Source organism: Heterocephalus glaber, unplaced genomic scaffold (assembly GCF_053883595.1).
Source record: "Heterocephalus glaber isolate CG9 unplaced genomic scaffold, H.glaber_assembly_v1.0 deba00001472, whole genome shotgun sequence".
NCBI lineage: Eukaryota > Metazoa > Chordata > Mammalia > Rodentia > Bathyergidae > Heterocephalus > Heterocephalus glaber.
Window position 1 is genome coordinate 96,569,542 of NW_028258315.1, and position 26,621 is coordinate 96,596,162.

The following is a 26,621-nucleotide window of genomic DNA, read 5'->3' on the forward strand; positions in this document are numbered from 1 at the left end:
CATTTAATCTTTCTTGCTGTGTTTTGCATGTGCATGCCTTAATGAGCTCCGTTGGCAATTAACATGTTTCTAGGAGCAAACTGGTTGCTCAGACGTTTGAGAGGGAAGTGCAGGGAAAAGGGCAACGCAGCTGCCTGGAGGTTGTTTATTTCCCAGCGTTTCTCGAGACTCTGGTCCTATCTCTGGCAGCCGCCGTTCTCCCTCTTCAGTCCCTTCCATTTCTCCCCCAGCCCACTTACCACCTGGGCACCTGGGCACCTGGTGTGGCTACTCCTGGCGTGGCTCTGGGAGCCCTCTACCTGCTCCTGGGCCATACAGCAACACGGGGCCCCTGGAGACCCACTTCTGCAGCCAAGGCAAGAGCCAGCTCCGTACCCCCAAAACGTGTCTGGATCTGGCAACTTCTCGGCGTCGCTCTTTACAGAGGAACCTCTAACCCGCCTAAGGCAACAGGACTGTACAATCTGTTATGTACAAGGCTGTGGCTTTGGAAGAAGGCTTTTTTTTTTTTTTTTGAGTCTTGCTGGCAAGATTGCTGAAGTGTGAGCAGTCATGGACAGAACAAACATCTTGTAGGGGAAAAGATAATTGGAGTCTTTTTTTGTGTCTGTGACAGGATTCCCCTCCCCCGCAATTTGATTTTTAAAAAAATTTTCAGGGTGGCCCCTTCGATTTAATCAAGGTTAGAATATTAATATGCAGCTGATGACTACCTTGTTTAAGTCATTTATTAATATCGTAAACCACGAGTCATGCAAACAGTTTAGTATTAAGCAGGGGAAAAAATCGGAAAACAGAGCCTTTCACTCATCAATTCCTATGCATGGTAACTGAGAAGGATTCCAATGAGACCATTACTGAAAGGACTTGCATTGGCTGCAGAGCATGCGCTGGCTATGCAAGGTGTTCACTAACTCAGGCAGAAGGTCCTTTTTCTCCTGGCATGACTTTTCAGGTGAAAGAAACTGACATCTTATACCCAGGAGTGACTTCCAGCCAAAGGAAAGCGGAGCTAACCCTAATAGATGCAGAACTGTTTACCTACAATTACCAGCAGACGTGAAATAACACCTTCTCAGGTGAGATCGATTGAAGCTAGTGTGAAGGTTAATAGCAATCAAGTTTTGAGCAAACAACCCCAAGCAGGTAGAGTGTGCTGGGAGCTCCGAGCAGGTGACCCAGGGCCGCGGGCCTCTTCCTGACCGCAGAGATGAGCAATCGGAAAGAAATGCCTCCTGCTCTACCTGTGAACTTTACTGTATCTGACCCCCAGTCTGCAAGGAAACAGGTCCCACTCCCCTTCAGCACTGTCAGCCTGGAAACAAATTTCTCCACTTAAGGGGATGCATGAACCTTTAACCTCTCTTCTGTGACACTTGCTTCAGCAGACTTCCTCAAAGAAAATTCTCCTGCCTGATGATGGTTGGGAAGGTATCTCCTTGTGTGCTGTGCCTTCCTTTCTTTTCTTTCTTTTTATTTTTTATTTTTGTTGATTTTGTGGTTTTTGGAGGCAGGGTCTCGCTATGTAGCCCGGGCTGGCTTGTAACTCACGTCGATCCTCCTGCCTCAGCCTCTGGAGTGGTAGGGTCACAGGCGTGCGCCACCCGGCTTATTCTTTAAGAGAAGAATTTAACCGTGATTTCCATAAGCGAGCCAACTTTCCCTTTCCTGCTTCTCTAAGTGGATGCCAGGGCTAGGTTTGTGATGTCTGCCTTGCCGGAAGTTCTGGAACTGTCTAGAAGGCCAGCTTGCAGTTCACTCCCTGACCCCGAGGCGCCCCGAAAGGGACCCACTGGGGAGAAGGGAGAAGGTCGTGGAGGAGACAGCTTCACACGGGGCGGCCAAGAGGTTCCGAGCGCAAGGGCCGCCGCGCGAGAAGGCCGCGCCCACCCCAGCCTGACTCGGCCTCAGGAGTTCGGCCGTCAGGGAGGAGCGAGGCGCCCACGCCTGGGCTCCAAGCTCCTCTCGGGCCCGGGGTGCCCGGGTGTGTGGTGCGCAGGGCGATTTCCGAGTTAAAGCTGCGCGTTGCTCTGGGTCCCCGTCTCCCCACAGCGAGCTGCAGCCAGAACGAGGTAACATTTAAATCCCCCCTCGCTTCCTCGTCCCTCCCCCGGCTGCGCCTTCCCAGACTCGGGGGAGGGAGGGAGGGAAGGAGGAGGAGGACGGGACAGAAACCAGGACGGCTCCTTTCAGGAAACGGAATTCTGATGCACGCGTTCCTATTTCTGAATCGGAGGTCCTAAAAATACCCGCCACAGCCTGAGGAAGCTGTCGCCGTCCTCCGTGCAAACAAAACCGACGATCCTCCTTCCCGCGCCGCGGGTCTGCGAGCCGGGCCGGGGCCGGACCGGGGCGGACAGGGGCCTGACCGGGCCGAGACTCCGCCCGCACCGCTGGAGCCCTGGCGCCGCCGGGCCCTGTCCCCGAGTTCGAATCCCGCTCCCGCGCGGCCTGCTGCCCCCCCCCCCCGCCGGCCTCTGCCTCTGTTTCCCCCGCCTAACGCGGGCCCCGCGCCGCCAGCTACGAGCCAAGCGCGCTCGGGCCTGGCGCGGCCTCCCCGCGCGTGGGACGAACCCGCTTCCCCGCCGCCCAGATAGCGAAGCCCGGACCCTGCGCGCCCACGCCGGGGTCGGTGGCGGCCCCGCGCGGACACAGTGCCCGGGCGCCTGGCTCGCCGCCCCCGCCCGTAACCCAGCTCCTGAGGGTCCAGATTCGGATCAAACGGGGCGGCGGCGGCGGCCCCCTCCTGGGAATGATTAGATGATTAATGTAATGCTGTTTGAGGGTCTGTTCTCTCTCTTAATTTGGGTCATTACTTGGAAAGCAAGCTGAGATCATTTCGTCAGCGTGCTCGGCGGCGGAGACCGCTATTCGGGAGACAGGCTGACTGCGGGAGACCGGAAAGATCGGAGGCGGGCAGGAGGCTGCGCTCCCCAGACATCGCCCGGGGGGGGGGGGAGGCCCTGGCCCACCCCAGCACGCGGCCACTGTCCACCCTTCAAGATACTTTCTCGCGCAAGGAAGGTAACCCCCGAGTCCCAAGCGTCTGAACCCTCGCCGAATGAAATTCTGGCACCCCGCGGAGGACGGGGCGGCCTCGCTGCCCTCCCAGCTGGCCCCTGCTCCCCAAGAAGCCGGACTGGGAAGGGAAAGGCGAGGCGCAGGGGTGGGGGAAGAACACGCGCACCAGGGATTCTGTTTATTGAGTCACGTGTGTGTATTCCGGGTCGGCCTGTGAAGAGGTACAGGGCGGTGCAGAGGTGGCCCTTCTGGGGCTCTCGCGCTGACAGGTTGGGGTCAGAAACCGGCTGCTCGAGAAGCCGAGGCCTGGAATTAAATACGATTCGACGCACTGAACTTAAATAAATTTCCCGAATATACAAAGGTGGGAGCCACGCATGTGTTGCCAGTCATCGAGGAAACGTTTAACTTTCCAAAAATAGGCTGGTTTTGATAAATAGATTTTAGCCTCTCTGCTATAGTTTTTTCTCCTTTTAATTTTAGAAATGTTTATACGTGAGGTCTGCTGGGGCGGCGGAGGGCAGGAGGGCAAGGCAGCAGCTCTCAGCTCTGCGAAGCCCTGCTCAGGTCCTTGGCAGAGGCGGCGGTGGGGCCCACGCTGTCGTGCAGCTTTCGCACGTGTTTCTTTAAGTCAAAGTTTCTGCAAAAGCCTTTGCCGCAAGTGGCGCACGTGAAAGGCTTCTTGTCGTTGTGAGTGTGCATGTGGAAGGTCAGGTTGTAGACCTGGTGGAAGGCCTTGTTGCAGATGGTGCATTTGTACTGCTTCTCGCCGCTGTGGGTCAGCTTGTGGTTCTTGTAGTTCCCTACAGGAGACCAGAGACAAAATAAAACCGCAGGGCTATGGAGGGGAATGAAGGGGCCGCGGCGTCCCGGGGCAGCTCAGGTGCCTGAGCAAAGAAGGCCACGCTTGGTTAGGCGGGCGCGACCTCTCCGAGGAAAGAAGTTGTCAAACTTCGTTTGCGTCAGGTCCAGGCGCTCCCGAGAGGCCCAGGGCGGCCTCGGAGCCCAAGCGCACCCAGCCCGGCCGATCAGGAGCGGGACGCCCCTCCCGCCGTCCACCAGCCCGGAACTTCTGTGCAGCGCACCGGGGCCTTCCCCTAGCTACGCCCCGCTCGAAGAAATTCGCACGAACCCAAGCCCACGCCTCCCTTTTCCCCTTCTCATTTGTGATGTTACCCCGGGCCCCCACCTTCCCCCTGGAGATCCAAAAGAGCCCTGGAGAACCCCAGCCAGGGGCAGGCTGTGGGCACGGAGGACTGCACCGTTCCCCCAGTTTTACGTTCTTCCCAGGAGGCACGTTGTGCCTAGAATTCTTTTTCATTTGAAAGAAGGGGTTCTGATGATAAAGAGAACCTTCCTCCTCTTCCTACTTCCTTCCCTTCTGTCCTTCCTTTCGTCACACCGCCCAAATCCGGTCTCCGGCTGCATCTAACCCAGCCTGGGAGCTTCCCGCACACCCGGCGCAACCCGATTCCGAAGAACCGCAGCGCGCAAGCCTGCGAGCTTTTGTGCCACCCTGCAGACCCCTCCTTGCTGCCCCCAGCTAAGACCCGCGAGTCCGAGGTGAGGGGAGCAGAAGGCCTCGCTGGGCACGTTACCTTTCTGGTGAAAGCCTTTGCCGCAAAATTCGCAGACGAAGGGCTTGTAGCCCGCGTGGATGCGGATGTGGGTGTTGAGCGTGGAGCTGCGGTTGAAAGCTTTGCCGCACTGGTTGCACTTATGCGGCTTCTCCTGCGGAGAGGGGCGCACAGTGAGGCCGAGAGCTGGCCGGAGAGGGCACTTCGGGCACCCCTCGAAGATCGCAGCGTCCCCGGGAAGGGGAAGGGACCCCTGGCCCTCCCGTGCCCTAGCACGGCCTCACCCCCGGCCATACCTGGGTGTGGATGATTTTGTGCCTGCACAGCGTGCTGGCCTGGCGGAAGCCTTTGCCGCAGACCTTGCACACGAAGGGTCTGGCTCCAGTGTGGACCGGCATGTGGCGGGTGAGGTTATAGTGGGCGTTAAACACCTGCAGAAAGACAAGAGGGGCTCGGTCCGGCCCTCCGAGACCCTGGGGCTGCTCGGAGGCCCCGCCTGCCGCCGCGGACCGAGCCCTTCCCGGCCAGAGCGCTGCTTCGCAGCGAGCAGTCCGACTGCTCTGGCCCGGGCGGCTGACCCGCCTCGGCGGCGCCCCATTTCCCAGGCCAGGAAACTGAGGTCTGGCCAGCTGCTCACTGGGAGAGCGCCTCCGCCCGGGAAGGGGACCCTGGGCCTCACCTTGCCGCACACCTCGCAGGTGAAGTTCTTGGGCTTGCCGTCCGAAGAGCCCCCGGCCAGCTTGCTGTGGCCCTTGGCGGCCCCGCGCTCAGCGGCCAGGCCGGAGTTCTCCTTCAGCACCTGCTCCAGCGGCGCGGGCAGGCGCTCCTTGTGCGGATAGGGAGCCGGGTGGGGGAACTTGTCCGCGGCCAGGCCGGCCAGCTTGGCGTTGTCCAGCAGGAAGAGCTTGGGGTGCGTGGCCAGGGCCGTGGGGGCCTGCGCGTTGAGGAGGCCGGACGGGAAGAGGTGACTGCCCAGGAGCTCGGAGGGCGGGTAGGCCGCGGAGTCCAGGTAGTTGAAGTAGTAGAGCTGGCCGCTGGCCGGCAGCCCCATCGCCTGGTTGATGACCTGCGGCTTGATGACCCTGCCCGCGGGCAGCGCGGACGGAGCGAGGCCCAACTCGGCCTTGCAGCACAAGCCACAGTTGGTTTTGCACAAGCCGCTGGCGCCGCACACGGGGGCGCCGCTGCCGCCGCCCGCCCGGAGGCTGCTCTTCCAGAGCTCCGAGTAGCTGAGAAGAGTCTTGGACGGCACCTCGTAGCCCAGGGGCTGCAGGGGGATCATGCAGGGGAGCGGCGAGCACAGGTTGAGCAGTTTCTTGCTCTGGCTGCCGTCCGCCTCCAGTGCCCCAGGCCTGGGCTCAAAGGGTGCGCGGGGCTCCGACGTCTTGGCCATGATGCGCTCGATGGAGAAGGCCAGCGTCTTGGGGGTGGCCGGCGACGCCCCGGCGCGCGCGCAGGCCGGGGCCACCACGGTCTCCAGGGAGGCCGAGCTGGCCATGGCGCGGGGCCGGCGGGCCGGGCCGGGGCGGGGCGCAGCCCGTCGTCTCTAGGTCTGCGTTCCGGAAAAGGCAGGGGAAGCCCGCGCTTTAGTGGGCACTCAGCCGGCCCGGGTCCCCCATCTGGATTCAAATGGACACGGGCCGAACAAAGTGCGCCCGGGGTACCAGGGCGCCGCCCCTTAGCCCGGCGGGAAGGGACCCGCGCCGGCCCGGGACCCGGGACCCAGGCCGCGGCTGTGCCAGGAGCCCCCTCGCGGTTACCTCTGTCCGCCCGCGCCGGGGAGCCGCGTCCCGAGCCATGCAGCGTCCGTCACATTTCCATGGCACGCATCTCCCCTCCGCGTGAGAGCGTCGTCTTTTACACCCCGCTGACATCACACGGAGTCACTGGGAGCGGAGCACTCGGCTCCCGGCGGCCTCGCTCCCCGCGCCCGCGGCCGCCGCCCCTCAAACTTTAAAAGGAGGCGCCTGGCGCCCGCCGCTCCTCGCCGGCCTGGGAAGCGCGAGCGGCTCGCGGAGGGGGAGGGGGCGGGGCGGGGCGGGGCGGGAGTCCGCGCGGGATTCGCAACTCGGGCCACGCGGCCGCCCGAGCCCGATCCCGCGTCCGTCCGGGACGCGAAGCGCCCTCCGCCGTCCGCGCCGGGCCGCGCGCTATAAACCCCGGCGCCAGCCCCGAACGCGCGCAGATAATTACCTCATTAGGGCGCGGGCGCGAGCGCGGCGCGGCCGCCGATGCTAATTTATGCAAGGCGGCGAGCTCGCCTCGGCTGGCGTCGGGGTCGGACGGCCCGCGCCCGAGCGCGACCTCGAGGCGTCCCCGCCCGAGCCGGGAAGCCTGCGAGGGCCGAGGACCGCGAAGCCCTAATAGATGGCAAGTGCGGAGCGAGCGCGGCCGGCGTCGAGGCCAGGCGCCTGCGTGCGTGCGTGCGTGTGTGCGGGGCCTGGGGCCTGGGGCCTGGGGCCTGGGGCGGCCCGGCTGTACTTACTGTTGGTGTAATTGAGGAGGTCCAGTCCCCACCTGTTTAAGGAGCAGATTGAAGCGGCAGAGCCTCCCCTGGATCCTATTAAAACGTTTTCCTCCCAAGGCCATTCAGTCGAACCAATTTTCCGAAGTGATTCATAGAGCTGATTCTGCCAAGGCAGCTCTTTCACTTTTAGCCACTAAAGCACCGCGTGGAACCGGGTTTTGTGTTTTTCTAAAATAAAGAGAAGGATTATCAGAGGGGAGAGGGAGGGGGCCTGAAGGGGCGGGCGGAGACTCAGTGTGGCCAGAGGTACAGGCGGAGGAAGAAAGGGCCCCTTTCCAGACAGGCCCCAGTAAGTTCGGAGGAATTCAGTGTTTTGTGCCCGGCGCACAAAAGCAGCGCGCTCCGCGCTCGGTCTGGAGGGCTGAATCCTTGTGTTTGCAGACCGCTCCACCTGCGTACCACAACACACTGCTCAGAGACTCGCGCACTTCAGCAGGCCAGCAGGCCGGGCGCTCTGGGCCAAACAAAAGTGGTGGAGACCTGGGGTTCTTTGGGGGAGGGGCCAGCGAGCAGGGTCGAGAGAATTAGGGTCAGGAAAGGAAGGGGGTGCAGGGGTTGGGGAAACTTTGGGCAGGTTTTGTCCGCCGGACAATTATATCTTGCCAGCCGGCTTTCGCAAGACCACAAGCTTTGTCGCCGCAACCACAGTTTAAGAGGATTACGGTGGGAATGATATGAGCAAACAGGGTTGAGGCTTGATCGTGGATTCCAGAAATAGCGCGGGTGGAGGTAAACCCTCTTCTTTGCTCCGGAACAGGTCTGGAAGGGCCGAGTATCCGTCCCACCCCAGGACGCTTCGTGCTGCAGGACAGCCCCAGAAAACCACCAGAGGACGAGGCACGCAAGGAAAGCTCTGGTTTTAACCATGGGCAACCACTCCCTTTCCCAACCCCATCCAGACGCCACCTCAGACCACAGGGACAGGACAGGCACAGGAAAGGTGGACTTGGGCAGCAAAGAGAGCAGAACAGAGAGGTCTCTGAGGAGAGTGGCTTGCAGGGAGCTGTCGAAGGTTAATGCTCCCACCCTGCCAAGCTCTGAAACTGCCCTCCCAGTTCAGCAGTCCCAGATCTGCTTCCTCAACACCCCCGCCCCAACTTCTAGATCTCTAAGCTAGAGAGAGTCTTGCCAGTCTGAGGAGAGCGATTCCACAGTCCACGTCCTTTAGGACAGGGTCGAGCCTGAATCCTGGACCCGTGAGCCCGTCCCTAGGTTAGTGTGGACCCAGAGCCGATGAACCGCCTCCGCCCAAACAGGAGACCAGCCACTCACCCCAACCTCGACACTCATCCACACCGCAGCCTCTCAGAGCCCGACTTCCCTGTGGATCCTGTCCGCCACCAGCACTGCACCCCAACCCGTTTTCCAAATTGGGTAATAATTGTCGATCTCCGCAGCCGCTGAGAGATGGGCTGGTTCGAAAGCTGCATCGGGCTGAAAGGCTTCTGAGGGCTTCCCGTGAACCTGCCTTGCCGTCCCCAGTGCTTGCGTGGCTGCAGGAGCCATCGCTCTCTCCCGCCTCACAAAGGAGTGCTACCTCCACAGAAAGCAAACATTTGGGTAAAAACAAGTTGCCCCTAATGTGCCTCTCCTTCCAAATGTTGGGTGAATACACAGGCTTTTATGAAAGTATTTAATTAGCTTCCACAAACTTCTTCCCTCGCCCGCAGATTATATTGAAGTGGAGGGTTGGAAACTATTTTACACCTTGCCACTCACATGTTAATTAATCTCTATCTAACCCTAATTGCAGTTTATTCAAGCACTGCTCAACAGCTCACCCACACAATAAACACTGATCCTACTTTTATACATATTACTTCACGTTAACACATTGAGTAATTAACTCCAGTACCAACTAATAGTGCAAACAAATATTTTCTGTAAACGAGATGATTTCAGGCAGAATAATGGAAGACTTGGGAACCGCGGCGAACAGTGGAGGGAGTGCTGTGATTCCTACCCTCTGCCCCCACTCTCCGAATTCATCCTCCTATGAAGCACTATTTTAAAGGCTGAAATGCCGTTTTTACATGGAAAAGTCTACAGGAGTGAAAACCTCCCAATTTCAGGGAGTTGGTGAATGGGTTCTGCCGGGTCAGGGGCGACTTTCTCTACCCACACACGCTCAGTGGAGGGCAAACGCCCAGCAACTTGACCTGCAGGGCTCAGCAGGCCTCTCATCCGGAGCCTGAGTGCCCCGAAGCCTCCCGCTCTGAGGAAGCCCTGTCCTTCAAAGCAGGGACCTTCTGCAGAAGTGGGCCGGGCCGTGGGGCCTCCTGGAGCTGCAGCCTCCCTTCCCGAGCGGCCGGCGGTCACAGCCCGAGAGGCCTCCTAGGCCGCAGCGCCCGCACCGCCCCCGAGGCCGGCTTCCCGGAGGAGCTGGACTCCCGGGGCGCCCAGGCCCAGCTCTACAGCGGGTTTGGCAGCCCCGGGCGCCCGCCGAGGGCCCTGCACCCGCCCTGGAAGCGTCCCTCCGCAGCCCCGGGCCTCTCGCTCGGAAGGCCCCAGCCAAAGGCCGGGCGCTTTTCCTCGCTGCCATCCGGCCTTCGCTGGGGCCGCAACAACCGGCGGGAGCCCCTCGGCGGCCTGGCTCCCCACGCTGCCAGTGGGTTGCGGGGCCGGTCACCTCTGCGGCTCGGCGGGGCTGGCGCGGCCCTGCGACTTCGCACCCCGGCCAAGCGCCCTGCGCACCGAGCCTGAGGCCTGGGCACCACCCCAAGGCTCAGGGTTGTAACTGAAATCGTGGCTTTAGGCACAGCTGGCGGCTGTCTGTGGATTTCACAGGAGCTCCCTGGTAGGAAGCGTTTTAAGTGAGACTGGCCGGGCTAGAGCGCAGCCTCAGCTCCCACCCCTTCCCTCTGGCCATTTCATGGTCACTAACCCGAAGCACTGTAAAGGTGACTTTTGTTTTAAAAACACTTTTTAAAAAATGCCAGTCATCGCCCACACTTCGGGACAAACTACTTAGCCGACGCCTTGCTGCAGTGAGGCAGTCTCAGAGCAAATTCCCTTTCTTGGGCAGAAGCTCACACGTTTGCCCCACGCCTCGCACCAAGGGAGGCCAGGCGAGCATTTCCGCTCCAAAGGCGCTGCGGCTCAGCCCTGAGCGCGGGTGCCTCAGTCCTGTGAGTACGTCTTCAAACATCATTATTTTCTTATTTGATTTAAATACATAATCTGACCCCTTCTGCCACCTCCGCAGGGAGTGGGCCGGCTCAGGGGGAGACCGCAGGCTCAGGGTTGCCCGGTTTGACAGTCGCGGCGGCGGCGGGGGGGGGGGGGGGGCGCCTTGACGTCCTTCATGCCCGCAGGCCTTGTCTGGGGTGGTGGGTGGGAGTCAACTCCAAACCAGACAAACTCCGGGTTTAAGGAGTGTTCGCTCCTCTCCAGCCCCCTCCATTGCCTGCCTGCCTTCCTTTAAAGGGAACACTTAAAATCCGATTTACAGTACTTGGTGCCGCGCTTAGCCACTGCTGAAAATAGACTGACTTCTCAAGAGAAATTCTTGTGCGACCCTCTTCAGCACCCCAGGGAGCATTTCACCGCAGCGCGGGAACAACCTTGCCGCCGGCTGCTCCCAGGCGGAGGGCCACGGGCTCCCCTAAACAGCGTCCTCGGGATTGGGGCTGTCAGAGTCAACAGCGCGGCTGCCCTTGGCCCGAGAGGCCCGACACCCCGAGAGATCCGGGCTGGGGCGCACAGTCACAGGCCCGGCCCAGCAGGATAGACGGGCCCAACCCGCTGCATCTGCCCTCAGCCCCTGGCCGAGCGCCGGGCCCGGCGCACGCGGAGTCTGCTCTGCAGCGCGCCTCCCCTTCGGGCTGGGCTGCAGGTCTCGCTGCACCCGCAGCCTAGGCTTCACCCCGCGCAGAGAGGCGCCTGTTAGCCAAGGGCCCGGCGGGGGCGTGTGCGATACAAACCTATCGTGATTTCCAGGACCCTTCCCACGCCCTCCGCGATCACAGCAGAGCACGGTCGCTGTGTCGGAAGCCCAGGAGTGCAGGGAAACCTAGGCCCAGTGAGTCTCCCCAAGAGCAGATCTGCAGTCTACCGGTGCAAGTTCAGAGCACTGTCCTCTCTGCCCCGGATGCATGTATAATCACAAACATATGCATGCATATCGTGTGTGCACACTTGCGGTATAAATACTATCGACAATCCTAGAAATGTCACTTAATTAGCAATCTGATCCAATACTGGTGTGCAGCAATTGCAAGCGGACGTGTCATCCTTCCAGGTGCAACCTGGGCAGGAAGCGCACCTGATTTTCCGGAGCAACCCAAAGGAAGTAATTACTAACAAAATTAACATTATATACGATATTGTAGACAAATATATACACGTACATATGGCTTATCCAGACATATATTTGAATACAGAGGTGGTTTTATCAGCGGTGGGCTCTTTGCAGTAGAGAGATGCTGATTTCCGATTGGCTGGGAAGAAGGTTTAGGACCTGGCGCATTATTTCACTTGACAGCTGTTTGAATTCCGAGGTGGAGCCCGCCCAAAGGTATTAGCTTTAAGTGCCCAGAGCAGGAAGCCATGGAAAAGGAGGAACCGGGGGCAAAGGATGGGACAAACCGACTTGAGATTCCCCTAACTTCTGCAGGCTCGAAGGCAGGCAGGGGTAGCCGAGCCGGAAGGCGCCTCGCACAAGGACTACCGCCTGCTACTCCCAGCTCTGTGGTGCTCAGTTCTGATGAGAACTTCCTGTGTGTGTCTGCACACGGAAAAGGCCTGCTCAGGGCAGCCAAACTCCACCTTTTTCAATATCGCCCAGCATTGCTGCTCAAAGGGATCAATCAGTGTGTTTGTTCTTTATCCCTGTCTTCCTGGCACACACAGGTCCTCCCTTCTTAGGGGACGAAGCCCAGGGAGCAGCTAATAGTTGATAACTTATAATAACTATTATGCTTAAGGAAGGCCTATTATATGCCAGACACAGTGCTAAATTAAATACCCACCCCAGTTTTCATATCATCCTATGAAGTCAGTGTATTGAATCAACATGTTTATCATTTGAATGCAGAAATCGAGGTTCTCGGAGGCTAGGTACTCATCTGAGCTCACATAACTGATCAAGACGTGTTCTCAGAACCAGGCCCCTGTATTGCACAATTAGGCTGTACCGATGTTGGGGTGAACACTTTGGAAAGTGGGTTGGCAATATGTACTAAGGTTGAGTAGTTGCATTACTTACAATCTGGCCATTTCCCTCCTAAGTGTATCTCTAACAGAAATGTGTATCTATATTCATCAAAAGATGCACAGGAATGCTCATAACAGCACTGTGTGAAATATCCTTAAGTTGGAAACTTTCTGAATAGTTGTCGGAACTGGAATCCATAAATAAATACTAATATGTTCACAAAATGAAGCACCATACATTGATAAGAACCCACTAACTACCGCTGTACTCAAGGGTGTGAATAAGTCTCACAAACATGATGCTAAGCAAGAGCAGCCAGACCCAAACACTGGCTACTGCATGATTCCATTTTTTAGAAGTTCCAGAACAGGCAAGTTTGATCCCCAGTACCAACAACAACAACAACAACAACAACAACAAAAGGTTCCAAAACAGGCAAAATGTGGAGGCCCAGGGCTTCTAAGGAACTGACAAAGGTCTATTTTCTGACCTGGGTTCTGGTTTATGAATGTTCCTCAAGTCGTGAACACTGATTTGTATACTTCTCCATGTATGTTATACTCCTGTACATTTGTTAAATGCACTCATTTGCTTACATTTCTATGTATGTACTATAATATCGATGTATCTGTTAAATGAATGAATTATCAGCACAATTTTGTCTGAGTCCTCGCCAGGCCCCATTTCCCAAAGAGATCTTACTCGCCTCCTGCCTCTTGAGTAATTCTCCTTTAATTTCTTCCTTTGGGCCAGTCACATCAATTAATTGGCTACTCATATAGATATTTAAAAACAAGCTGCATCCACACTGCTAACACGGTTGTTTTGGGAGGTGGGCAGTTGATCCAATTTCCCAGGGAACCTGCAAGGGGCTCGAGCTACTTCACTGAGGGAGCTCATTAGACGGGGTCTTCTCATTACCTCCTCAGCAGAGCAGTGGCAGTTGTGAACTTGGACCTTAAACTTTGTTCAAGGTCCTAGGTTAATGACCTCAGGTTAGGGTGGCCTTTGACTTTCTGGAGACACTCTGGTAGGTGCCTCCCAAGGTGGAGGAGCTGGCTGAGGGCAGTAGGGCAGGGTACAGGCCGTTTGCAGGAACTGGCATTAATAGAAAGCCTGGCAAGTCTTCAGAGCGCAGCTCACTGGGGCTTGGCCCTAGACAGACCAGCAGAAAAAAGACAGACTCTTGGCTCTCTGGCAAGTGACCCAGTTAGCAGAACTAGCAGCTTTACTCTGGGAGAGGATGGGAAGTTTATTTTAGAAGGGGAGAGAAGCCTTGGAACACAGAAACCAAAGCGAATCCTTGATCATCCCCTTGTGAACGTTCCTGGTAAATTCTGCCAGTGGTACAAGTTGTAAATAGGACCTCAGCATTTCAAGACAGATACCGAAACCTACAGCTGAAGCAATTAAGAGGGCACAAGGGGAGGTAGGAGCTGGTGCTCTAGCCCAGGCTATACAGAGGACTGTTTTGTCCTGAAAACCTGGGAAGAGATAGGACTCACAGCGGTAGAATTTTTGAGCTTTTTTTCACTGGGTAGTCTAGATGCCATGGTATGGTGCCTACTAAGGACAGACACTCTCCGCCCTCGTGGGATTTGCATTTTGCCATTCAACCAGTAGGCGTATGTGCCACATATTGGAAGATTTTTTTTCTTTTTGTGATATTGGGGCTTGAATCCAGGGATATTGGAAGATTTATAAGGGGCATGGCTAAGGTAACACAAGACCCTCAAAGGATAGAATTAAGGGGGGGCAAAAAAGGCCCAAATGGATAAAACAAACAACAACAACAACAACTAAAGAATTCCCTGGCAGTGAGGTTAAAAAATTTAGGAAACTTTTCTCTCCAGTAGAAGTTACAGGCTGAAATAATAAATAAAAAATGGGTTTCTATAAGCATTTCCATGATGGTCAGGTTAACTAACCATTTGGCAACTCATTGCCTCGTGCATTTGTAGAGACTGATTTCTGGTCTGGGTAGACCTGGGTCTCCCTGGAGATCGGCCTATCTTAGGATGTGATGATTTAGCATGCAATTCCTTTCTGCGATTTGTAGGGTGGTTTGTTCTTTTCTGGGCTTCCTGGTCTTTGAGGCAATGTGGGTTCTGAAATCAGATCAAGTCAGAAGTCCAGCTCATCAGTTAGTTGGTTAGTTGGGCCTTTCCGAGCAAGTCACTGCGTGGAGAAGACACAGGGCAATCGCCCAGCACTGTGGCCAGTGGAGAGCCCTCCGCCGGCTGTGCCATGTTGTTTTATAAGTACTGCTGTGGATCACAGCAGTGCTCCGGATAGACAAGAGAAGAGCAGGGAAGAACAGGGTGAAAAGCAAGGAAACATTCTTTCTCGGCTCTTTAATTGTTCTACTTGTTTTTGTCTATAAGGTGAATTTTTTTTCTGATTTAAAAAGTAGTTGGTGGAGAACTTCTGGGAAAGGCATAGAATTACAAAAAAAGAAAATTAAAATTATGCATGAACTTGCCACCGAGAAATCAAACAATTCTTTGGTGTATATTCTTCCTATGCATTTAAAAGATCTATACCATATGATATATACAGCTTTATAATCTGCTTTTCCATTTGATACAGCATATTTTCTAAATATGCTAATAAGACACGATTTTAATGTCTCTGTAGTATAGCACTATATATCTTTAGCATGAGTCAAATAGTCCTTGCTGTTGGATATTTAGGTTGTTTATACTTTTTTTTGCAATAGCTCCATCAGGAACATTCTCACATATAAATCCTGCGCATAGCTAATTCCTGTAGGACAAATTCCCAGAAGCAGCATTACTGCAGCAAGAGATATGCACATTTTTAAAGCTTTAGATACCAACTGACAATTGCCCTTCAGAAAGGGGGTACATATTTATCCCCACTCCAACCAGCAGGACGTGACAATTCCTCTTTCCCAGAATGTTCACTAACACTAGGCATAATCATTTAGAAAATCTAATCAATTTGATAGGTCCCAAATGGTATCTTATTGCTATTTCTGCCCATGTGTTCTTGCTCAGGGCAGACTCAGTTGCCAAATTGTGGAGAACTTGGAACATACAAATTATGGTGCAGACCTAGGTGACAGAATAGAGGAAGACATACGGAAAAGGATGAGTGAGAGAACACCATCCAGAGAAAGAGACCAATGTCACCTCTATTTTGACATCAAAGTGTTTCCAGACTGCTTTCGGCTTTGAACATTTCCTTGAGAAGCATTCTTACCCTGTAGTTGGTCAGAACTCCATCAGAATGGGCTGCCGACCTCTTCTGAAGCTTTTGTCCTATGTCCTGCACGTGGACGCTGACCTGTAGCTGCAGACCCAGCCCAGGGCATGGGTGCCTCAGGCTGATGAGGCCGGGGTGGTCTGTGCTTCTCCCGAAGTCCCGCAAAACTGTGCCCTGGCTTGGCTGGCTGTTTTGCCAGCAGCGCAAGCTGGCCGGCCAGGACGAGGAACACTCTTGAGAACAGTGGCCAGTTCTCTCCATGCCTAGGAAAAAATCAGAACTACTAGAAATGCGAACGGGGTCCTGGGCATATTGTACAAATAGAAGAGATTATTTCCCCATAAAACTAGATTTTCCTGCTGAGTTTGAGCTTCTTCCAGCCAGAGAATGGCTCAGGTGGGAGAAGGTCATAAGTACATTACCATACATTGTAATGAGTGGTTATACCTTTTAAATCTTTTTTTCCCCTTGCAATTTACTTCTTGAAAAAAAAGTCTGATTTTTTTGGTCCTATAGTTTCCCACAACCTGGGTTCTGCTGGCAGCATCCCTACGGTGGCTGCCATTTCAAGCCTGGCTTGTTAGCATTCGACCTCCTTTCTAGGACATTCCTGTGAGGGTACATCTTGGCATTTTAAGGGCCTGGCCGGTGGGGGTCAGGAGCACAGGGCCTCTTGTTCCCCGGGGTCCCTGCTGTCACACTTGCCACTTGGCTGAGGGACACTTGGTCTGTTGTGGAATCAGATGGTGGAAAGAACTTGCTTCCCCTTGTTTGTGTTTTTGGCATACACTGTGAGGCTCAGTCTGCAGCACTGCATTGTGCAGTACTTGTTTTGGCCCTGTCCCCTCATGTGTGTTTGGTGTCTAAGGACAGGGCAGGCGTCCTGTTGGCTTAAACTGTGTACCTTTCCCCAGTGTCCTGTAGACGTTCCGTCCTTGGCCAAATGGGGATCCTGTCACTGATGGTAGTGAGTGGGCTGACTCACTCCCATACCCTATAGTTCCCAGATACGGGCCCCTTTCTTTCTCCTTCCTGGTTATCAACTGAAGAGAAGAAAGTCTTCTCAGACTTTCCCTTGGAAGTTGAGAAAATAACTATTACATTTTTAGAGCAACCCCCCCCCCCCAGGGTCCTCATGGCTGGCAGTGGGGTGTGCAAAGCCATGAACAAGGGAGACTTGACTTTCTCCAAATCAGAGCTGGCTGGGGGAATGAGAGAGGCACCCCAGGAAGTACGTCTATCCCTGTTGTTAACTTGGACTGGAGTTAATATACTTCAGTGTGGTATTTTCTTTTGGTTTGTGTTTGTAGATTAAGCTTTCAACTAGAGAACGTAGGGAAGTAAATTAATATTGGTCAACTATGGGCTTATTAGTAGATCAGAGCTTTGTGTTTCCAAACTTTTTGGAGGCAATGATCCTAATTAGTAACACAGAGTTCAAAACATGACACAGTATGTAGTGAGAATCGAACTTCTTTCCCACCCTAAGTTTCTAGTCTCTCTTTGTTTATTTATTTGACACAAAGTCTTCCTACGTAGTCCAGGCTGGCTTCACATCCTCAGCGATCCTTCTATCCCAGCCTCCCTAGAGTTGGATAACAGGCATGTGCCACTGCACCTGCCAATTTCTAGTCTCTTCCCCAGAAATGGTTACTAATTTCCTGCTACATCCCAGTCCATGTGAGCCTAGAAATTAACTATTATTACTATTATTTCAACAATGTGACTCTATAAAGCATCTGAAGTTTCATCTTCAGATGAAGTAAATGAGACTTGGTGGGTATAGCAGTTAGTGTGGCCCACATGTTTGGCTGAATGGCATAGCAGAAACTTACAGCTGGCCAGCCGAGACCCCAGGCCCCTGGCTGTTGTTAGCAACAGCTATCCAGAAACACAAAAATATGGCATATTAGTATTCGCCAAAAGAAACTCAGACTATGATTTGTTGAATTATTTAGGCCAGTTTGATAGGTTGATTGTGTTTCAAGAAAGTGTAAATGTGTTGCTTATGTGGTTTGTATAAACAAGGGAAGAAGGGCTGGAGGTTCATTGTAGAGAGCTTGCTGAGCCCGTGTGATGCTTGGGTTCAACTCCTAGCACCTCAACAGGCAGACAGACAGAGAAAAAAATAAATATAAAAAGGAAAGAATAGTCTTTTTTTTTCTGTGGTACCGGAGATTGAACTCGGGACCTCGCGCTTTGGAGGCAGGCGGTGGAACCACTGAGCTAAATCCCCAGCCCAAGAATACTAATCTTATAAGTAAGGAAATTAGGGTTAAGAGTCAATGGGTAAGTCAAAGAGTGAGTTGGGGAAGAGAAAGATCTTTGGCAGAGTTTCTCAGCCTTTGTGTGTGTATGTATGTTTCTGTGTGTGTGTACATACATGTGAATTCACACATGTGGCACTGGACCATGGAACTCTTTGACAGTCTCATAAGCCTGTGAACAGCTTCTAAGAATGTGTCCTTAAAATGAATACATATGTAAGAATCCAAAGAATGCTGAGCATACTGATCTATAGCTATCAAATCTTGAATAAATGTACGATACAGTGGTGTATATACTTCTCTCCTCCTCCTCTTTCTCCTTTACAATTTAGACTTTGGAACTTATTTATTTCTGAAATTTTGTACCCTTTAACCAATCTCCCTGTTTCCCCTACCCTCTGGCTCCTGATAACTATTGTTCTACTTTCTGCTTCCACAAATTTGACATTTTTCGATTCCATAGATAAGTGAGATCAGGCAGTATTCGTCCCTCTGTGCCTAGCTTATTTTTCATTTCAGATAATATCCTCCAGCTTCATTCATGTTGTTGCAAATGACAAGATTTCCTTCCTCTTTAAAGCTGAGTAGGGCCAGGCATGGTCGCAAACACTTGTAATCCCAGCACTCGGGAGGCTGAGGCAGGAGGATTGCCTTGAGTTCAAGGCCAGCCTGGGATACATAATGAGACCCCCACCTCAAAAAAAAAAAAAGCTGAGTAGTATTACACACACACACACACTACATTTCCTTTATCCATTCGCCTATTAGTGGACACAGGTTGCTCCTCTGTTTTGGCTGTTGTAATGCTGCAGTGAACATGGGAGTGCAGATGCCTCTGGCATGCTTCTTTCTTCAGCATTAAATAAGATCTAGGGGCGGCTCTAATTACTGAGGGACTTGAGAAACACTGATGAGTGCTGAGATATCACATCTGCAGTGTTGCAGCTGTAATGTGGTAAGGACATATATGCGATTACTATTAGTGATGAAGCCATAAAGACTATGAACACTAGTGTGATTTTCAGCTCCCTTCCCTGCCACCCCCACCCAGGTTCACAGACCTCCAGAGTCCTCCTCAGCCAGCTCTCCTGGGTAAGAATGCCTCCCTGATAGCAGGACCTGAGTAGAGGCTGGGGGTGGTGGTGGTGATGCTTCACATTTCATCACGTACCTGTCACGAGAACTCGGACTTTAATCCTACATTTTATCTTTCCAGGTGCTCTCTCTACTGGGATACTTGACAAGGCAGGTCTACTTAAACTATAAAGTGTTTTTAAAAAGTAGTAAACATCCTTGATCAAAATAATCAAACAACCTGCTGGGGATTTAGCTCAGTGGTTTCACCGCCTGCTGTGCAAGCACAAGGACCCGAGTTCAATCCCCGGTACCAAAAAAAAAAAAAAAAAATCAAACAACACAAAATGTTATGTACTGAGAAATGAACCTGTTTTCTTTCCCGGAGGTGACCACTCTTTCCAGTTTCTTCTGAGTCACCATTCGGTCAGTAGAAGCTGAGAGCAGGAAGGGCCCTGCGGAGGACAGTCTCCTGCAGGCTGGGGTGCAGGCTCTGTCAAGGGACAGTGGAGAGAGGGGCCCTGAAGCAGCCACAGGGCAGCACTGTGCGGGCTGCCCCTCTCGGGCCCGCTGACCCTGCCTTTGCCCCAACCATCCTGAGGCCACAGCGAAAGTCCTCGAGGGCTGCCACCCTCTGGGGCTGCTCTCGGAGTCAAAGTTCTCTGCCCGGCCAGAGCCTCTGTCATTAGCTACATTCTAGCACCCAGGAGTGGCTGCATCCCCTTCCCAAGCTACCTCCCTCACCCCTCTGATAGTGTTTCCTGGCTTGCTTCCCAGGTAAACGCCTCCAGTAGAATCCTCTTTGAAGTGTCCATTTCTAGAGAAGCCCAAATTAAGGCAGCCATGAGGAGGATGGGGAGATATGGAAGACATTTATTGATTGATGAATGCTTTCCTTCAATACAGTAATTACTAGTGAGCTTCATGGCCAAAGGAAAGTATGAGAGTGTGAACAAATGTAGACAGTGAATGAATTCTTCTGTAAGAAGCAAAAGTAAATACTACAAAAAGAAGGGGAGCAAGTCAGCCTTTCCCAACACCTTGCTGCGCAGCTCACAGCTGACCAAGAACTTCCCTTGGGGAGCCGCAGGACTGCAGCGCGGAAGAGCAGAGTCAGCTCTTGAAGGGCAGTGCCGGGACTGCTCTGCGCTGTGCAGAGCCTCAAACCTGAGGCAGGCTCTGAGAGCCTAAGCAGGAGCCCAGCCCAGTGTTTACTGAGCATTCAGCTGGTGTGCCTCGTTTGCCGTGTATGCGTATTAATGCATTCCATCTTGATAACTCAGCGAGCTAATAGCAATAGGGAATCCTTTGGATATTGTTTTGGTTAGTTCTAAGTTACAGATGAGGAAACCAAGGACTAGGGCAGTGAGGTAATGTTCTCAAGGTCACATGGTAATGACTGTCACCAGTCACCTGAATTCTGGGCAAAGTTCATCCCAGCTCCAGAACATACGCTCTTAACCTCCTCCTCTGTATAGCTCAGCTCCTGCCTTACCCATCACCCAGTGCTCTACAAATCCTGTAGTTCCCCACTTTCATCTTTCTCTTCCGTACTTAAAAGGAATAGTTTGAGTCCCTGACCCTTGCAATAACAAGATTCGGGACTCAGTGTCTCAAAGACCATCTTTCTCTAGCATTTTGGAGAGGGGGAAGTGGGCATTTGCTTACTGTCCGTGCTCGCTGAGTCCCTTGTTCTGCCTGGCCCTCACCTCACTTTGTGGAAGGCTGATTGCTGGGAGAGACAAGCCTGTGTGCATAGCAGACTAGTTACAGAGGTTTGGTGATAATGTGGAATAGAGGCTGCATAAGTTTGTTTCTCTTCTTTTGGTGGTACTGAGCATTAAACCCATGGCCTTTGCACTGAGTTACATCCTCAGTCCGTTTTAGTTAATTTTGAGACAGGGCCTTGCTAAGTCACTAAGTTGACCATCCTGGGCTCAAACTTGTGATCCTCCTGTCTCATCCTCCCAGAGAGCTGGGATTATAGGTGGGTATCACCATGCCCAGGTAAATTTGCTTCCTTGCAGTGGAAGAATGTGTCTCAATTTCAGAGATCTTAAAGGTGAAAAAAACCTTTGCTTTAGAATCAATGAAATATGATGTAAAAATTTGTAGGAACCAGCCTATGAGCTGAGTTCGAACCTGCCCAAGGGGTGAAGAAGATGAAAAATAAAGAGACACAGAAACAGGTTAAAATCTGGGGGGACAGGGGGCTCACGTCTCCCTTCAACATAGAGCCCCAAATGACTGGCACACTTTGGCTTTATTCAGACCGGGGCACGAGCAGTCAGGGTCCACAGCTTCATCTGTCTCCCACCCTCCATGGCACTACTCCAGGTAAACAACTTAGCGTCAGGTGTTTCTACTTTTCCCTCAGCGTGTCAGCACACTTGCCTGCCCTCTTTCTCCTCAGTGCTCACCGAGGAGGCCGATTAGAACTCAGTCTTCCCATCTGGTCTCCACGATAACTGACTAAAAGTTCCAGAAGAAACTAATCAGAGATGGTTTTACTTGCTGTTCATGCAGAAAGAACCCCGTTTCCTTAATTTGGGGATCATTAACCTATTTTAATCTCTTTAGAACATTTTATGAGAACTACTCAAGTACTTTGAGTTTGGAGAAAAAGACATCTTCTTATCCTGTTAGAAATCACTTCATAGAAGTTCAACTTTCAATATCACAAACCAGAAATTGTCATTTAATTAAAGCTCCAAAGAGTTCAAATTTTCCAAATGCGTTCCATGTCAATACTCTCCATATGCTCTGGAATTTTTACTCTATAATTTTGATGTTTGTTTTTTAAAGTATACTCTCAATTCAAAATTAACTAATTGAACCAAAAAATACTCTGGAGGGATTTATGATGCTAAAGCCATGTTCCAGGAGGTATTTGAAGAGACTAAGTGAGGTGTATAATTCAGCAACCCCTTTTACAACATAGTGACATTAGAGTTTGAAATGTAGCTATAGCTTCCATATAAACTGTCCTTTAATTTGCACCAAATATCACAGCATTTGTCTTCTTATTGTTGCCCTTGATTTCCTTTTAAACACATCCCAGAATTTTCAACACTGTCTGTAAAATTCGTACTATCTTTAATCACATGCTTCCTGCCTTAAGCAAAGCCTTGTTTATTCTTTGCAATTGTATTCAGCACCCAGGAAAAAAGCCAAGTTGTTTCTGATGGACAGAAGGAAATATGCCAACTTAACCATGTTTACAATTGCTTTTTGCCATCCCACCATCAATTCTTAGGAAATAAGAAAGAATGTTATTTGTGTACTTTTGGCTTATTGTTGCTTTTGCATTCCTCTTATTTTGTGATTAATTGTAATCACTTCATCCCTCTGCTAGCTGGTGGCTGTGATTAATTTGTTACTCACTGTTTTTCTTCGACCTTCAGTGTACTGTCATCAGGGTAGAGCACTCTGCTGGCAGACTGCCCCTCACCGCCCCTTCCTTCATGTTTTGTTAGTATGAGTGCAGATTTATAACTCTAGATGAAGTGCATGGTTTCATAAGAAGGAAAACAGATGATAATTTTAGTTTTTAGATGAAGAAGCAAAACAACCTTGAATAAATGATGAATATTGATTTTTTAAAAAAATTTGTTTATCACGAAGTACAGAATTGTGCATAATTTGATTTCATTTCAGATGCATCTGATGGAAATTGGCCACAAAGAACACACTTATTTTGGATCTTAAAATGTAAATGAAATGAACTTATTAAAATTTGTGCTTAAGCCGTAATATTATTCTTCATTGTTTGGTAGAGTTCCTAAAATTCCTTTTTTTGGTACTGGGGATTGAACTCAGGTCCCTGCCCTTGCGAGGCAGGTGGTGGAACCACTCAGCTAAATCCCCGGCCTGTTCCTAAAATTCTTATAGAAACCCAAACTTGGGACAGCAGGACTGCTCATGCCTGTGCTGGAAGCTAAGGCTACTGCTGGGGAGGCAGGCAGTGGAGGCCGTGGCAGTTCTCTGCACTCTTTTGTAATTCTTTTTTACTAGACAGAGAATATTGCACTACACTTAGTTATGCTCTCTTGGTCACGATCATTCTCAAGCGTGCCTGTCTGATGTTTACCCATTCAGTTCCAGCCACACTGATTGAGCGCCTGCTGAATCCTGGGCACCAGACTGGCATTCACAAAGGGACACACAATCCCTGACCGCAGAGACAGACAAATAAACAGAGCTGTAGCACAGCTCCGTCAGGCTGTTACTGGATCTGGGGTGTTTCAGCAATTCTTTAGTCACACATTTTCAAGTAGTCCCCTGGTCACTTCCACAGATGGCTCATTTCCTCCATTATGTTTTGATCCATCCTAATTTCATCCTGGATTTTCAATTTACCTTGCTTTGCCCCTGTTTCTTCCTTGACCAGAAAAATCTCCTTTTATACATCACACTCATTGCTAAAGTACACATCACACCTGTTCCCAAAGTAATACGGAAAGTCTGTATGTGCAGACATAGACATGATCCTACATTAGTAAATGCAGAATTTCATTTGCCAAATATTAGGCTCTGACGATCCCCACTTGTGTAAATATATATAATACATATACACATACTTGTATAAGATTCAAACATATTTGAAGACTATTTGCCCATCTGTTAGCAGTGGCTACTTAAGGGAAATGGGTTGGTGGGGAGAAGCTTGAACTTTTACTCTCATGTCATTCCACTCTCTTTGATTTTTTTTAACTTAAATTTCTTCCAATGTGTGGGAAAAATAAAAGTATTGGTTAGCTCTTGGCTGTGCAGAGTAACAAACCCAAACTAAAGGAAACTAATACCCTAACGTGACACCTCGGCTCCTGTTCTTATCCTAATCTCTCCCAAGCCCTGCACGCATCTCCAGGAAGCGGCCTTCCCTGGCGCTGAGCAGACCCTCAATGCGCTGAGTTGGCCAAGTGTTTCCTGTGTAGCTGGGAATGCCCAGGTGAACCTGCCCATCGACTCCGGCCTCCCCCCAGGAGCCAGGCCTGTCCTTCTCCCTCCTCGGACCCTTAGGTCACTTAGTCTACAGGAGACTTCTCACCACCCAGTCTCAAGGTCCTAAGGGAAGGTGCTAGGTTGTCTCATCTGTGTCCTTCCAGGCTGTACTTGTCAGTGATCCATGTGTGTGAGTCCAGGGGAGAGTGGGTGAGCGGGGCCCTGGAGGGAGGGAGGTAGCAGGATGCACACGATGATGAGAGTGCGGCGTTCAGGAAGTGTGCTGCCTCAGAGCACCCGGGGGCCGGGGGCCGTGTGAAGGAGATGGATGCTGAGCTAAGAGCAAGTGCGAGTGCGAAAAGGCGCCCCTGGAGAATCATTAGCTGGGACCCCAAGGATAAGATAAAGTGGCCCAGGAAAGGACTCCAGATGAAGAACCAGAATGGACAGTGGGATGGGAAAAGGGTGAGTGCAGGTGACTCCGAGTGAGGGAGGAGGATGAGCCCAGGAGGCTGGAGGGTGGGCAAGGTCCCATTCTTGTATTCTGTCTTGTGCAGTTTGCACCTCATTCTGTGAGAAAGGTGGGGCAACTGCGTGCTCATACTTGTCTTTGAGAAAGGCAAGGGGAGGGAATGGATTGGAGAACTGGGTACTTCCTGCTGGGGCGGACCACAGCACACTCAGCTACTGGTGTGGTTAGCCTGGGATGCATTCCCATCAGGTTAACATTGCTTGAACTCGATCCCCGGTACCAAAAAAAAAAAAAAGAAATATAAAAAGGGAAAAGGACAAACACTTCACGAAAGAGGCTCTCCAAATTGCCAACGTAGTATATTTGTCAAAAGACAACCAACTCTACTTTTCTTATCAGCAAATTACAATTATAAACCACCCCCCTTACCAGAACAGTGAACATTAAAGAGTGACAATACCTCATGTTGCCTAGGATGGGGAACAACAGGGACTCTGATATCCTGCTGATGAGGGTAAAACTGTGTTCACCTTCAGTGCATAACTGGCAGCATCTGCTAAACATAGCTTTGCCCTAGGGCCTAGCCAAATGGCCCCAGTGGAAAACAGCACTTTAACATGGAAAAATCAATTGTAGTATATTCATACATCAGACTACTATACAGCAAGCTAGCTAGGCATGGTGGTGTATGCCTGTCACGCCAGCTGCTCAGGAGGCTGAGGCAGGAGGATTGCATGTTTGGGACCAGCCTGGGTAACCTTGTTTATCTCAAAATAAAACAAAAGGGGCTGGAATGTAGTTCAGTGATAGAGTGCTTGCCTAGCATGTATGAGGCCCTGGGTTTGATCTCCAGGACCAACACACACACATGAGCAATAAAAAGAAGTGAAGCATAGCTACCCTAATGATGTAAGGTAGAGCAAAAGAGGTCAAATGTGAATATGTCCTGTGGCTGTAATTACATGAAGATTTAAAGTCGGCAAGCTTATCTATGCTATTAGAGATCAGGATGGAAAAGAATCAGGATGGTGGTTTCTCCTGGGAAGGAAGGGGAGAAAAGCAGGGCAGGCTCATGGCACAGGGCATGCCAGGGCTGTTCGGCAAATTGTTTCTTCGTTCCTGACCGTGAGCATGTTACCTTGTGGTAGTGCACTGAGCTGTATGCTCAGGATTCCTGTGCTCATCTGCATGTGTATTATACTGTAATAGGATAAATTAAAAAGGGAAAAGGAGAAAGCTTACTCACCAAGGACATAAAGAAGAACGCTCATGATAGCAGAATCGTCTTCTCAGCCTTGTGCTGATGGCAAGAACAGCCCAAGCGTTAAGCTTGCTGGGCGTTCTCGCTGGCCTCTTCTGACGTCACTTCCTGTCCCTCTCCCTCCCTCCATGTTGCCACACTGGGGGAGCTATGGAGCAAGATCCTCATGGGCAGGTGATGGTGGGTCCTCCTTTTGCGAATCTTGGTTTTTCTGGCCTTGGCTTTGGAGACATTCTTTTCTGACTTGGTTCTCCTTTGCTTTTTGGATTGTGCTCTTCAGTTAGCTATCTACCCCCGATCACTTAGCTCCTCTCCTTGGATGCTGAACATTTTCTTCCTTTCTCCAAATCTTACATCCTAGGCAGATGCTCCCTCTTTATTTTGCACATTTTTGAATTGTTTGTAATGGTTGCAAGAAGTACGCTTTAATTTTGGAACTCTAAATATAATAAAAATATTTTTTAAAGGGGAAGGGGAAGTGGGAAGGGTAGGGGAAGGGAAAGGTATAAATACGAGAAAAGGAAGAAACAGAAACAAAGTCTTTGTAAATAGGGAAGGGTGGAGGGGTTGAAGGGAGGGAGGGGAATGGGAAAAAAATAAGAACCAAGGTACCTTATGTAGGGCCGGGGATTTGGCTCAGTGCTTTCGCCCCCTGCTGCGCAAGTGCAAGGACCCGAGTTCGATCCCTGGGAACCAAAAAAAAAAAAAAAAGCCAACAAAAAACCCCCAAGGTACATCATGTAAAGGTGCAAATTCCTAATGATGAATGTCATCATATTGTATACCTGAAATGTACCAAAAAATGCTGGCTTTGCTACTCTGACTTAACTACATACTATTGAGCAATTAAACATTTTTTCATGCTTGAATGGTACTCTCACCATTTGTATTACTATGTCTTTTTACCAGTTGGTCTAGACTAATGCTTCTGCATGGAGTTGCGTGATCTTTTGGCAAGGTAACTTAATGTTTTGGCCTTAATTTCTTCATCTACAATGAAGATAATACTATATTCCTGTCTTGTGATTGTTAGGAGATTTAAGTGGTGTAACACCTGCAGAATGCTTGGCACAGAATAGTTGCTCAATAAATGTG

General features: G+C 51.4%; 1 protein-coding gene across 5 annotated transcripts; it reads right to left on the reverse strand.

The window, feature by feature from the left end:
* Window positions 1–3,479: 3,479 nt before the first annotated feature.
* Window positions 3,480–11,198, reverse strand: Fezf2 (FEZ family zinc finger 2). Of its 5 annotated transcripts, none has more exons than XM_087182515.1 (7): window positions 11,049–11,198; window positions 7,084–7,293; window positions 6,359–6,465; window positions 5,278–6,150; window positions 4,895–5,029; window positions 4,620–4,752; window positions 3,480–3,824 (listed from the first exon to the last, which is right to left on the reverse strand). In XM_087182515.1, exons 4-7 carry the CDS (start codon window positions 6,094–6,096, stop codon window positions 3,565–3,567), a joined length of 1,347 nt encoding a protein of 448 aa, XP_087038641.1. In that variant the 5' UTR covers window positions 6,097–6,150; window positions 6,359–6,465; window positions 7,084–7,293; window positions 11,049–11,198; the 3' UTR covers window positions 3,480–3,564. The 5 variants fall into 5 exon arrangements, with proteins under 5 accessions (XP_087038641.1, XP_021105319.1, XP_004871679.1 ...); XM_021249660.2 differs by lacking the exon at window positions 11,049–11,198 and adding an exon at window positions 8,398–8,767 and having other exon boundaries at window positions 5,290–6,150; XM_004871622.4 differs by lacking the exon at window positions 11,049–11,198 and adding an exon at window positions 8,398–8,760 and having other exon boundaries at window positions 7,116–7,293.
* Between the last annotated feature and the right edge of the window lie 15,423 nt (window positions 11,199–26,621).

What these genes read in the sequence shown, in the direction of transcription:
- Fezf2 (XM_087182515.1), bottom strand. Translation starts at nt 6,096, where the DNA reads ATGGCCAGCTCGGCCTCCCTGGAGACCGTGGTGGCCCCGGCCTGCGCG. An exon ending in ACAAAATCATCCACACCCAG is followed by an intron (nt 4,753 to 4,894) that starts GTATGGCCGGGG and finishes CCCTCTCCGCAG; the next exon opens with GAGAAGCCGCATAAGTGCAA. An exon ending in CAAAGGCTTTCACCAGAAAG is followed by an intron (nt 3,825 to 4,619) that starts GTAACGTGCCCA and finishes GGTCTCCTGTAG; the next exon opens with GGAACTACAAGAACCACAAG.